The 14,432-nt window shown below is 33.6% G+C and overlaps 1 protein-coding gene and 1 long non-coding RNA gene across 2 annotated transcripts; both read right to left on the bottom strand.

Moving 5' to 3' along the window:
* Positions 1–4,075: 4,075 nt before the first annotated feature.
* Positions 4,076–8,403, bottom strand: LOC127851058 (uncharacterized). The gene is made up of 2 exons (XR_008035638.1): positions 7,066–8,403; positions 4,076–4,844 (listed from the first exon to the last, which is right to left on the bottom strand). It is a non-coding gene; the product is annotated as an uncharacterized LOC127851058 (long non-coding RNA).
* Positions 8,404–8,420: 17 nt separating this feature from the next.
* Positions 8,421–12,646, bottom strand: LOC127849646 (uncharacterized). The gene is made up of 5 exons (XM_052382392.1): positions 12,575–12,646; positions 10,389–10,439; positions 10,021–10,092; positions 9,285–9,506; positions 8,421–9,010 (listed from the first exon to the last, which is right to left on the bottom strand). The coding sequence occupies exons 1-5, from the start codon at positions 12,644–12,646 to the stop codon at positions 8,603–8,605; spliced, it is 825 nt and encodes a 274-aa protein (XP_052238352.1). The 3' UTR covers positions 8,421–8,602.
* Positions 12,647–14,432: the final 1,786 nt, after the last annotated feature.

The following is a 14,432-nucleotide window of genomic DNA, read 5'->3' as shown; positions in this document are numbered from 1 at the left end:
CTACTACTACTTTTACCACTACTAACTACTACTACTACTACTACTACTACTACTACTACTACTACTACTACTTACTCTACTACTACTACTACTACTACTACTTCTACTACTACTACTACTACTACTACTACTACTACTACAACTACTATTACTACTACTACTACTACTACTACTACTACTACTACTACTACTACTACTACTACTACTACACCACCACCACCACCACCACCACCACCATTCACAGTGACAAAAAATGTATTCACACAATGGCTGCTACTACAACTTATAGCCCATATAGGGGGGCATGCATGTTTTACAAACAGCCCTTGTTTCTATGGGATTTTAACAACAACTGTTCATGTTTATCTCCGACACATATTTTTAGGTCACCTGTCATGAAGTGACACAGTGAGCTTATGTGATCGTGTGATGTCCGGCGTCCGTTGTGCGTGCCTGCGTGTGTCCGTGCGTCCGTCCGTCAACAATTTGTTTGTGTAGACAGTAGAGGTCACAGTTTGCATCCAATCTTGATGAAATTTGGTCAAAATGTTAATCTTGATGAAATCCGGTTTGGGAATGTATTTGGGTCATCTGGGGTCAAAAACAAGGTCACTAGGTCAAATAATAGAACAACCTTCTGTAGACAATAGAGGTCACAGTTTTCATCCAATCTTTATGAAATTTGGTCAGAATGTTTATCTTGATGAAATCTGGGTTGGGATTTTATTTGGGTCATCTGGGGTCAAAAATTAGGTCACTAGGTCAAATAATAGAAAAACCTTGTGTAGACATTAGAGATCACAGTTTTCATCCAACCTTTATGAAATTTGGTCAGAATTCTTGATGAAATCTGGGTGGGATTGTATTTGGGTCATCTGGGGTAAAAATCTAGGTCAAATAAATAGAAAAACCTTGTTTTGACAATAGAGGTCACAGTTTTCATCCAATATTTATGAACTGTGGTCAGAATGTTTATCTTGATGAAATCTGGATTGGGATTGTATTTGGGTCATCTAGAGTCAGGAACTAGGTCACTAGGTCAAATCATAGAAAAACATTGTGTAGACAATAGAGGTCATAGTTTTCATCTGATCTTAATGAGTCAGGTGAGCGATTCAGGGCCATCATGGCCCTCTTGTTTAAATTTCAGTGAAGGTTGCCTCAGAAAAGTTAGCCAAAAGGGGATGAATGGCATATGCACTCTCAGATTGGTCTGCGCTTAATCAAAACTCCTCCAGATTAGCAGGGGAGTTTCCTCTGAGATCAGTCCTTATGTGTAATAAAAGACCACCATTTATCGCACTTAAGGTTGTAGCTTCAGGCAAATTGACTTATTTGGCCTTAGTCTGAACCTCATAGATGCTCTCCCGAACTGATTGGTCTGGTTTTTGTTTTATGTGGAAAATATCTGTTGTGATCTGTATGGAGTCTTGCTTTTTACTGAATCTTTGCAAAAATTTTGAACTGAGGTTGTCGAAATCAGAAATCACTTCTTCGGGTAATGAAGCGAACCAATTGAAAGCAGTCCCCATTGCCAAGAACATTCTGAATAATTTTGCCATTATTTCAGGCGCTGTTTTTGTTAATCTGCCACAGTAAATATATCTATCTAGCCAACTTTGAGCATCATTATTAAGGGACGGGTTGAACTTTCCAATTGCATCTACAGTAAATAGGGGCCTACCTTGTTCTGTCAACATGGTTGGTAGACTTGTCTGCTGTCTGGTCCGGGTTGAATCGGCTGTGCTCGCCTCTCTGTGGAAGGCAAAGACTGGTCCAGGCTGTGGGTGGTTGTCTCTGGTCCGAGCTGTGGTCGGCTGTCGGTGGTTCCAGCTGTGGTCTGGTCCTCTGTTGTTCTCGTCAGGGGTCTAAGTAGATATGGTCCTGGCACTGATAAGGTCCTCTTTATGGGATCGTTAGATTCTCACCACTGTCACACATTTGGTTACCATATGCTCTTTTCTTATTTGTGAGCAATTTGTGCTGGTATGTTGTTGTTCCACGTTGTTCCCAAAGTGTGCAGTATAAGGAAAGACTGTAAGTCAGAGCAATAGTTGAACTTTATTGACACACAACCACACAGAAAGCAATATGGCAATAGAGCAGAGGTCTATTAGTAAACAAATGTTATTAAAAAAACAAATGTTATTCATAGTTACAATAGAAATATAACAAACTGAAAGTATCCAATGTCTTAAACATCAAACTTTAGGGAATAACTCGCTTTTAGCGCGAGGTAACTGAAGAGGTATACTAATAATGTAACTATGTCACATTATATAGACTATTAATTTTAATATATAAAATGACCACTATAGAAGAGTGCACGAACCCGTAAACAAAACCGGCAAATTATGAAAATAACAATATTTACAACGAAATTTAAAGAGAAAAGATTTCTGAATGTAGCAGAAATGATAAATTAAGTAATCTATCAATCATAAACCCAAAACACCACGCAGAAATGAAAGAAAAACACCAAATTCCACAGGAGCAGAAAAATGGCGGTCTGTCTCGGTGTTCTCCAGAAAAGGAAGATGAGTTACGGTTCTTGATTTCCGGTTAGGTTACATTGTACTATGCTTAACCTAATCTGTTTCAGTAGGAGAGGTGGCCGAATTCCGGCACTTTTAAGATTTCTGGAGTAGCTAAACCCTTTGAAAAGGTATAGCTAGGGATAGCAGGTAAGTATTTAATTATTAAAATGAATTTTATTTTAAAAATTTGTTTTGAAAATGTTAATCTTAATTATGATACAAGTAAAATAGATATAAAACAAGAAATATCTTTAAAAAAGATATACGGCGTTGATTGTGGTTGGAGTTGGTGAAAGGTAAAGAGTTTAATGAATGAAATCAAAGATAGCATGTGTCTCGGTTTATTTTACATTATTACATATTGCTGATGATATATCTATAGATACAAAAAAAAGAAGAATAGAAGTGAAATTATAACATGTCAGTCAAATGGCAACACGCGAAGTATTCGTACATATTTTAAATATTTATTCGTGCGTTCTTCGGACAAACCTATTTTGTGGTTTGTCAGGCATTGCTTTTTGATTCGATTATTAACAATATCGGGAATCATCTCGCTCGTTCTCAATACATTATACTAAAAAATCAAGAGGATTTACTTGGAGACACAATTCTCTGTACGGGCACTTGCTATGACGTCATTTTATAATATTGCCTTATGCATGTGGTAGGAAAAACATTGTTGTGTTCGACAAATTCACTGTTTAGCTTTAAGGTAGAGACTAAATTCTGAGACTGTCTCCCATGGATAAATAAGTGGACTGCACGCGATACGTGTGTACATGTACATATCTGTCGATATTGCATCCTTACTCGAGCGATTAAGAAGAAAACAAGAACAAGTTTTTGAATCAAATCAGTTTTGTTTATTGTTAAATAAATGTATTTAATTTTTAATTTAAAACGTAAATAAAATATGGATCCAGCACAAAAACTTATTATTATGTATTATTTGTCACATAGTGAAACATATTTACATGTACATTTATATGTAAAACATATACTACATGTGAAGTACATATTCAAATGTTCACGTATTGAGCAATCGTTTAACAATCGCAAACGCACAAACATGAGTATTTTGCGATAACTAGCAGCATGAGAGCAGCGTTTTGCGAAAACCAGACTTAATACATGTAAGTGTCGCTAAATGTGTCGCTCTTATTGGCGAAAATCTTGTTTTTGCGGAGTTTCCTTATAAATTAGTCTGTGCGGATTGCACAGGCTTATGTGGGACGACACTTTTCGCATATGCATTACGCCCCGTTTTCCTAAAACGGGACTCATTAAATCTTCCAAGTGTGTACAAGCGCACACGTGTATATATGGCTTGGTATCGACTAATTAAATCGATCCGCTATGCATCACACCAAAGATCAATAAATTTACATATATCAAGTTTAAGCGGAAAGTGTCGTCCCAGATTACAGTTGCACAGGCTAATCTGGGACGAAACTTTTTGCATATGCTCATGGGCTTATTAGATCTACCATGAGTGTACAAGCGCACATTGCGAAGTAATAGGAAACACAAGAACGAATGCTTCAACATTTATTTATTGCTATGAAAAAACAGAAGAACATGGTAAGTAATGGTAAGACTGTATGGTTCTTTTACACCGCACTTCGTTTAAATGATGTATTAAGTTTAAAGCAAATGTCACTTTAAAATGTGAAGAAATTCTGATGACCAAAGCCAAGTATTATACTAAAAAATTGCCAAGAACTTTAATTACGCATAGTAGAGCTATAGTTGTTATGCGATGCTTTTTTGGTTAATACTATTATAATCCTATAAAGTTTCATGTTAATATTGCAAAAAACATACGATTTGAAATTGTTAAAGTTAAACAATGTTTTTTATAACAAACATACTAAGAAATGAAATATGATTTTAATAGTAAATCAACATCTTTGGAAGGAAAATGATTTCAAAGACTAACATGTTTGAAGCATCTTTCAAAACGTAACATAATATAAAAACTTAAAGTACATAATCAACTGAAATTAAAAATGTAAATGTATTGTTTAACATTTATGTTTTTTGATGAATGAAATCTGTAAATTGCTAATATTGACCTTTAAATATTATAGGCACTATTATAAACTTAACATGAAATAAAACTAACAAACAAGTAAAAAAAAAATGCCATGCAAGAACACAAAGGTAATGAAAAACTTTTGCAAAAACCATGTTATAAAAACCTGTAACACATATTTTTGTGTAGAAACTTAGGTTTTGATAACAAACATGTAATGTAAAGTTTATAAAACAGGCAAAGTTAAAGGGGCATATGAACAGATTAACCTGGTAAGACAGTAGAGGTTTGATAGTAAAAGTGTACAAGTACTGTATTGCTCAAAATTGAGGATTTGTGTTTGTTAAATGCTGATATGCCCCTTTAAAATATAATAAAAACTTATCTTAACAATGACATGAAATAAAAGTAAAACTAACAGTGTATAAAACATTATAAATGGCAACATAAAGTAAAAGAGTAACACAATGTAACACAAACTACATGTACTAACAAATATTGCCTTTTTAATATTATAGGCACTATCATAAACTTTACATAAAATAAAACTTACAGTTAAGAAAATGCCCATGTAAAAACAGAAAGAGAATAAGAAAACTTTAGCACAAACCATGTTTTTGTAACACAAGATTATAAGAAACAAGAGATGTGTTGATCAGAACCACAATGCCCCCTATTTCCCTGCTTTGAAACAAAATTTCAATACATCATTTGGCAGGTTAAGAAACTATCTGCCTTTTAAAGCTTATTACTTCCCTTGATTTTGTTTTTTTCGGCGTAAGCTGCATAAGCCAGCTTTTCACCCTGACTTGACCTTTGTAAGTGTCCAATAAAATTCAAATAAAATTTCCCGCGGCTAGGTACGAATGAATACACTTCATTTATTCCATTGGCTGATTTGAGTATACCACCAGAACATTGGAAACATATCCGCGTCTTTGTACCACTGTTTTACTGTATGAAACAATTTTATCTCTAATGAAAAGGCTTATTAGATAGAACAGTTTTACACTCAATTCTCGACATCAATACAGTTTGTGCGTACACCTTTTATTTACAGAGTATTACCAGCGCAAAAGCGTTTATACTTAAAAGGCTATGTTCTCATATTTAGTACTTACTTCCATATTCCTGTCAACATGTTAACATGTAAAAGTATAAAGAGCAGTGGAAGCGAGGCCTCACTTTAAAGAATTGCATTTCAACCCGCGAGGTTTCGGGTCAAGTCGCGGACATTCAGAGTTTATATACAGGTCATCACCGGAGTTCGCGGTCAGTAAAATAATCGTTATATAATAAAGACGCTATCCGTGAACTAGGTTACCTGGAATTTTCTTTAGACCAGAAATATGTTAAAAGAAGATATTCAGCAATATAATTATGGTATGTCAATAATAGATTCTTAATGTGTTTTCAACAATACAATGATAAATATTATTTTTAATAAATTTAACAATAATTATTCCACCATATTGCCTAATGTACTCAAGTGATATTATGAGCATGTAACAGTTTATAGGTGTCTATCGCAACCGTTGATTATTTTTGATGTTTCTACTTCATATACACTTATAGTAATTAATGCAGCATCAACATACTAAAACAATATACCAGAAAGAGAAAAATAATGCATTTGAATATTAACCGTACTTTCGTTTGACAACTGATCATGCGTTTACGAGTTGAACCTAAATTTAGTTTTAGTGCAGATTTGTTCATACGACACAAAGACACAATATTGATTTACGGATCATTTCGGCTTACAGGACTGGGTGGGTCACGTAAGAATATCGAATATAAAATATATTTTTATAAACAACTGGTAGCAAGGTGAGTTGCAGATAATTGATCAGTAACCACATTTTAATTAACTATTTTGACCTGTTAATTCTTTTCAGCTCAATTCAACAGTGCAAAATGCCCATAATATCACTTTAAGCATGAGCACGATGATTCTCGATACTGTTAATAATCGAATCAAATAGCAATGCCCGACAGACCACTAAAACAGGTTTGTTCTCGTGTGGCCGGTTGACTCATATGTTTAAATTTCACTTCCATTCTTCTTTTGGTTTTCTGTTTTGTATCTATAGGTTTATGACCAGCAATATGTTATAATGTAAAATAAGCCGCGAAAACTCCCCGTAACATCCCGTACTGCGTGTGATGCAGCTAAGAACTGCACAGAAAAAGACATTCGCTATCCTTGATCTCATTCATTAAACTATTTACGCCGTATATCTTTTTTAAAGATATTTCTTGTTACCTTTGACCTTGAAGGATAACCTTGTCCTTAAACTTTTACCATTAAAAATGTGCAGCTTCATAAGATACACATGCATGCCAAATATCAAGTTGCTATCTTCAATATTGCAAAAGTTATGACCAATGTTTAAGTTTTCGGACGGACAGACGGACAGTTCAACTGCTATATGCCACCCTACCGGTTGTATAACAGGCAAAGTTGAAGGGGCATATGAACAGATTAACCTGGTAAGACAGTCGAGGTTTGATAGTACAAGTGTACAAGTACTGTATTGCTCATAATTTAGGATTTGTGTATGTTAAATGCTGATATGCCCCTTCAATATTTTACAAAAAAACTCATCTTAACAATGACATGAACTAAAAGTAAAACTAACAGTGTATATAACATTATAAATGCAAATATGAAGTAAAAGAGTAACAAAAACAAACACAAACTACATGTAAAAACGAATATTGCCTTTTTAATATTATAAGCAATATCATAAACTTAACATAAAAAAAAACTAACAAACAATTAAAAAAAATGCCCATGTAAAAACACAAAGAGAATAAAAAGAAGTTTAGCGGAAACCATGTTTTTTTAACACAAGATTAAAAAAAAAGAGATTTGTTCGTCAGAAATACAATGCCCCCTATTGCCCTGCTTTGAAATAAAATTGCAATGTATTATTTGGCAGGTTTAGAAATTATCTGCCTTTTAAAGCTTATTACTTTCCTTGATTTTTGTTGTTGACCTTTTGACCTTGAGTTGAAGGATGACGTTGACCTTGAACTTTCACCACTAAAAATGTGCAGCTTCATGAAATAAACATGCATGCCAAATATTAATTTGCTATTTTCAATATTGCAAAAGTTATGACCAATGTTAAAGTTTTCGGACAGACTGACAGTTCAACTGCTATATGCCACCCTACCGGGAGCAAAAACATAATTCAACAACAGTATACATATAAAAACCTGTAACAAATGTATTTGTGTAAAAACTAAGTTTGTGATAACAAACATGTACTGTAAAGTTTATAAAACAGGCAAAGTTAAAGAGGCATATGAACAGATTAACCTGGTAAGACAGTCGAGGTATGATATTACAAGTGTACAAGTACTGTATTGCTCAAAATTGAGGATTTGTGTTTGTTAAATGCTGATATGCCCCTTTAAAATATAATAAAAACTCGTCTTAACAATAATATGAACTAAAAGTAAAACTGACAGTGTATATAACATTATAAAAGCCAACATAAAGAGCAACAAAAGCTAACATAAACTAAAAATATTAACAAATCTATCCATGCAAAAAGACAAACCGAATGAATAAGTTAAGAAAAACATTTTTTTAGCAAACATATATTGTGAAATAAAATAAATATGCTTTATAAAGGTTATATATTGAATGAGTGTTGTTTAAGAAATGTTACTGCAAAGACTTACAATAAATTTGTTTTGTAATGCCAAGTAACAGCAAGCCTTGAAATTTTAAAAAGTGTAATGTATTTGTTAAAACATTTGGTTTGGTTATTTTGTGATAAAATAAATCTTTTAAATGTTAATAGTCTTTGAATTATGTACACTATTATAAAGAGAACTAACACATTTTAACAAGGAGGGGTTGCGCTCGGAAGAATTGTTCTGCCCGCCGACATTCACCAATTTAATGACCTGTTTTTTGGAAAACCTGGTAAAAAACACACAATTGGTAAATTACAAGAGCAGAACACCAAAATGGCAGTGTGTAATGATACACAGGAGTGGTGGTTTGGCATTACAGCTTTTTTAAAAGTGACAGCGTGTTTGAGTCTTTTCTTGGGCTTCTAGTGAATCCAACTTTGATTGGTAAAATATTGAGCATTCGCTCTTCTAGAATACTGTTATTTTTTTCTTCCAGATGAAGGTCTTCAATAAGTTGACGAATTTGTGGTGTGAAAATTGTTACTGTTGTTATGTTTTCTTCTTGTAACAGCCCAATAGAACACGACATTGACAATTTGTTTGATTCATCATCATAATTAGTTAAGCATTTTGGGCATTTATTCTGAACGAGTTTTTTTTCGTGACAGGGCTGCCGACTACAGGATTTGTAGACACTGATGTCGCTGAAGCCAACAACTTCACCCTGCTCTTCGTAGCTGGAGCTTCCTTTTGTGACTGGAATTGCATCTGGTGCCAGGAACTAAAAAAGAAATGCTTCTATTAGTTAACCATATTGTTAACTATTTAAGTTAGCTTTTAAATTCTACTGGAGGGTTGAGGAGATGTTGTTTGATTTTTTTGCCTTCAAAAATTTATTTGTAGTTCCTGTGGTCTACTTATCCATATGCCCAAAATGATTTATATAACGTTTTTTGAGGTCCAGTAAAGGATGATTTTTGTAAAGTTAAATGAAAATTGTTAGTGTAAGTTACTTTCAAAAATATTATGGTAAAACAAAAACAGAGTTTACTTACTTCAATGGTTGTTTTCTGGTTTCCTGATAATTTGGGTTCTCCATTAGTTGTTTTGGACACAACTGCATTGTAAATTTTGACATTGTCATTAACAGACAATGGACTTGAAGCTAGTTGCCTCCACAGGGCAAATGGAATTGACGCTGTTTCGTCACTTACAATGCGGTTTCTAACTTCTGTTTGTGCGCCATACGAAGTTAATACGCTCTGAACATCATCAAGCTGAAACATAAAATGCAAGCAATTTATTGACAAGTTTTATGAGTTAAAGAGAGTATGCACGATTTTTATATGTGTTAAATTGTAATATGTTTATAAAAATTATGTAACAATAACACAAAATAGGCAAGAAAAGTTATACATTGAAGACGAATTTCATGAAATGCAGCAGACAAATAAGCGGCCTGAGCTGATTGTGACGAAGATATTTTGTACATATATTCCTACAATAACCAAAGCCTTCTTCTTTTTAATAGTGTTCGTTTGTCGTAGGAATATATATCGCTGTAGGAAATGAAAATGATAAAGAAAACAAAATTTTGTCTTTGTGTTTTAAGAACAAATTTGCACCAAAACTAAATTTAGATTCACATCATGCATGCATGATGAACTTGCTGAAAAATTTGTGTATAACATCAATAGTACTACTACAAGATTATACTAACTGAAAAGTTCTTATAAAACAACTGAAATGAAATAATTGAAAATAAACACAAGAAAACCAATATATGCCTACCTGCACAATCTTTCCTCTGACAATAACGAAGGTTCCTTGCGGCAAGTCATAAATGTCACCAATCAAGTGCTCCTTAGGGTTTATCATTTGGTTGACTAAAGTTGTTGCAGACTGTCGTACTTCGTCACATCAACTTTGGGAATTAAAAGAATTTTGCTGTTGCTAGTTGCAACGATTTCCCTACTTTTGGAAATTACATTCAGCATCATTATTGAGTTCCCCACTTTTAACATGGGAAAAACAGTCCTGTTGTAAACTAATAGTTTTTTGAAGCCAGTGTTGTCAGCAACAACAGACTCGATTACTGACATTTGTTGTTTTTTTGAATTCTGATACGTTTTGATGTCAGATGTGTAGAGAATTTGTACTCTCAGTGGAGTTGTTGTGGTTTTCTCCACAGATGGCAGGTCCACGAGTGACTGCAATGAAAAGAGGAGATTAGGTGAAATATTACCAACTAAATTGTCAGTAATGTAATGCCTTTCCCCAGAAAATAGCTGAAGCACAGGGTAAAATATGAATGGTTACTGTGGTACTGGAAAAACCCTTTTAATAAGTCTATTTATTAAAGGTACTTATACTAAACGAAAAAAATGCAATAATTCAAGAAATATACTGAAACTAGGTTAACAGCCCTATAAAAAGCTGTTCAATCTTTTTATTTCACTATGTTATTACATGATTTTATATACATAATGAAGAATGAAAACAACACAAATTGGCAAGAAAATTTAATCAAATAAAGATTAAAGCTTAGGGGTTTGCGAATGCTTAAAGCGCCTGGGGATAGGCCTAAGATATATAATATATATATATTTATATATATATATATATATATATATATATATATATATACACACATACATAGGCAATGCTTTATATTTTACTTTATTGTATGAACATTAACTACATTTGTTCAAGAGTTCTTGTCTGTGAAGAAATTTAGCAGCGTTTAAAATATGTCTTTATTTTACTTAAGTATTGTAGAAGTTTGTGTTTGCTACATAAACCAATTCTGACAGTATTAATTTCAGTTACGAAAATTTAGTAACAAATATGTATAAGTAAGGCCAACATACCTATTTGTAACGAAACCAACTTTGGTTGAGCATCAAAATAATAAAGTATGTAAAAAAATCAATTTTAACAAATAATATTTCTTAATAATTGTATTGTTACAAATGCAAATTTCAATAAGAACATTCATGTAGTATACTTTAAAAAGTGTAACAATTTAAGAACAGCACAAAAATGACTTAAAATGGATATATTTTAAATTGAACTTCTTTATACAAATGAATATTTCAAAATATTTCACAGTCAAAATACAAGAAATACAGATGTTAAGTACTAGCATTTGCAATATTTAAAATATGTACAGAGCAATTGTAAATTGTATATCATGTAACAAATGCTGACAAGAAATGAAACTCCACTAACACTGTCTGATACAAAATAAAACTCCACTATCACTATCTCATACAAAATGAAACTCCACTAACACTGTCTTATACAAAATGAAACACCACTAACACTATCTGACACAAAATAAGAATGCACTCACACTGTCTGTCACAAAATGAGAATGCACTAACACTGTCTGACACAAAATGAGAATCCACTAACACTGTCTGACACAAAATAAGCATGCATTAACACTGTGTGACACAAAATGAAAATACACTAAGACTGTCTTAAAACAGAATTAAACTTTACTCTAAAAGTCTGACACAAAATGGAAAAGGTGTTTGAAGAAAATGGAATTCTACCTAGACTGTCTGAAATGGATATCCGCTGGACTGTCTTACACAACAGTATGTAACATAGGATTTCACCATGGGCATATTATATGTAGCTCTGTGAGATTTCAGTAAATGTAGGAGACTGTTAATATGGCTGTATAAGACATACAAAATGAATATGGTAGCAGTCACAAAATTACATCTTATTTATGAAGGAGGACTGCAGTTCTATTATGTATGATCATTACAGCAGTGATGAAATATTTTTGACATTGCAAGTTTTCAAATTTAGTATATAGTTACAATCTAAAATGGACTTTACTTTTAACCTTAGAATCAATAATTTGAAAAACGTTGTTGAAAATCACTTAACAATGTAAGTACCGGTATATACACCATATAGTGGAATGATGGTGAACCAGAAGTAAATTTTGAAATATGTGTATATCAACAATACGGCCATGGGGGTTAGTTGTTTTGAAGCATGAGCCGCATGAATTTGTCATGTAATGTTAATGTACATGGAACTGCATATAATTGAAATTTACATTTAAAAAAAAAACTGTACAAGCATAATGCATATAATTATGTTCTGAAAATAAATGTATTGTATTAATTGTGTTCATGTTTGCAAACTACACGTAATTGCTTGTAGAATGAAACCACATCTTTGTTTGCTTTAATTCTAGTGACATTTAAAGCTAATATACCCAGGCCTTTCAATGTCCGTACTCTAGAAAGAGCAACGTAAAATTGGCCCTCAGCGAAAACACTTTTACCCAGGGACACAACAATTTTGTCTACTGAAATACCTTGTACTTTGTGTATTGTGGATGCCCATGCAGGAAGAAGTGGAAATTGTGTCCTGTAAACAGATCTGCCATGGTAATGAAATTCTTGTGTAATTGGTTCAACATAAATGGCATCATGTTCATTGTCATAAAATATTCGTCCAATAGCCTCATCATCGAATTGAACAAATACTCTAATAAGTTGATTATCTTCAAATGTGAATGCTTTTACAAAGCCAAGTGCACCGTTAACCAAGCCATTTTCAGTTGCTATATTCCTCGTTAACATCACTCTTGTTCCAACTGACAATAACAACCTACGAGGTAAACCGCCAGCATCTCTATCATCAGATGGAATGTATTCATCGGTTACATTATCATTGCCACTGTCTGCAGACTGAAACTGATGCCGAGCTGTATGCTGAATGCAGTGTTGATTTAAATGAAGTTGCATGTGTTCATTATATTCCAAGACTTCTCGGACAGTTGGAAACACTCGTAAAGCACCTACAAAGTCCTCATGGTCATCTGGTATTATGCGTGTCATAAGCAGTTCAATGTCACTTCTCGTAATTTCTCCATTTCTGACTCTACTTAAAAGAGTACTGTATTCAATATCAGATGACTGTCTCATGTTGATAGTAAGAATATAATTATCAAATAAATCCCACAACAGTATATTGGTAAATGCAAACTGACCACGTATTGGTTTCAATTGGAAGAAATCACCAATAACAATAATATTCATTCCACCAAAATAGTGAGTGTTCTCTTTAATTGCACAAAGTCGTCTGTGAATAAAGTTCAACATTGCATTGGAAACCATGGAAATTTCATCAATCACAAGGGTATGAACATTACGAAACATATTTCTAACAACTTTTAACACTCTGCTGGACAATTCTGTGTATTCTGGTTCTCTTCCATGCTGAACAGGCAATTTTAACACTGAATGCAATGTTCTTCCATTTATGTTTTTAGCACTCATTCCTGTAGGCCCACAAACAATTACTGGGTTCATACCAGAAAAGCAAGCTGTATAACATCGCATCCATTCTACAATGGTTTTAATGAGGAATGTTTTGCCAGTGCCACCTTCACCACTCACAAATAAGTGTAAGGGATTATTGCAATTGGAACTGAAATGTCTTTGAATTACATGGAAAACGTTTTGCTGAGCATTATTTAACCGTTGAATATGCTGGTCAATTTCGTCTTGAGAAAGAAGATTTACATGTAAACTGTGATAAGGATCTGTTTCTGAATTTGTGATTGTAAATGATGATGCATTTTCACTGTCCAGTGTAATATGCAAGGGAGTATGCAGTGCAAATTCCGGCGATACGTTTTCTTCGTGCAGTTCTGGCCCTTCATCAGTGTTTGGAGCAACTATACAGCCCAAGTCTTCGTTTGTAACTCTTATTAATCGGACAGTTCTTTCAATATCATATAAATATGAATTGAACTGTATGTCTGCAACATCCAAATTGGAATACTTTACAAGAAATGCATCTTTAGCCGATGGAAAACCATGTAATATTGTGTTTTCATCCCTGTAAGGTAAATGAAGAAGAAGTGTTGAATAAAAGTATTCATCACTGCTGGGACGGAAGGAAGGGGTTCTAATGATTGCTGGTCGCCTTCGATGCTGCATAATTTTTCCCAAGGTGCGCAACCTGAAACGTGGCAAACATCGTCCTGTAACATTAGCACTGTTAGCATTTGACAATCGGTATTTAGATGCAAATTTGAACAAAGACGTATTTTCCATATCTGAAGGCCTATCAGCATAGTAGTTTAAAATGTTTGTTTTGAAAATGTCTGTACTGTTTGCAGGTAACGTTTCTCTATCCTTTTTAGCCTTTAAAATTCTGTAACG

This window comes from Dreissena polymorpha, chromosome 11 (assembly GCF_020536995.1).
Source record: "Dreissena polymorpha isolate Duluth1 chromosome 11, UMN_Dpol_1.0, whole genome shotgun sequence".
Taxonomy (NCBI): Eukaryota; Metazoa; Mollusca; class Bivalvia; order Myida; family Dreissenidae; genus Dreissena; species Dreissena polymorpha.
The sequence above is the reverse complement of the archived record's forward strand: the minus strand, read 5'-3'. Positions and strand labels throughout refer to the sequence as shown.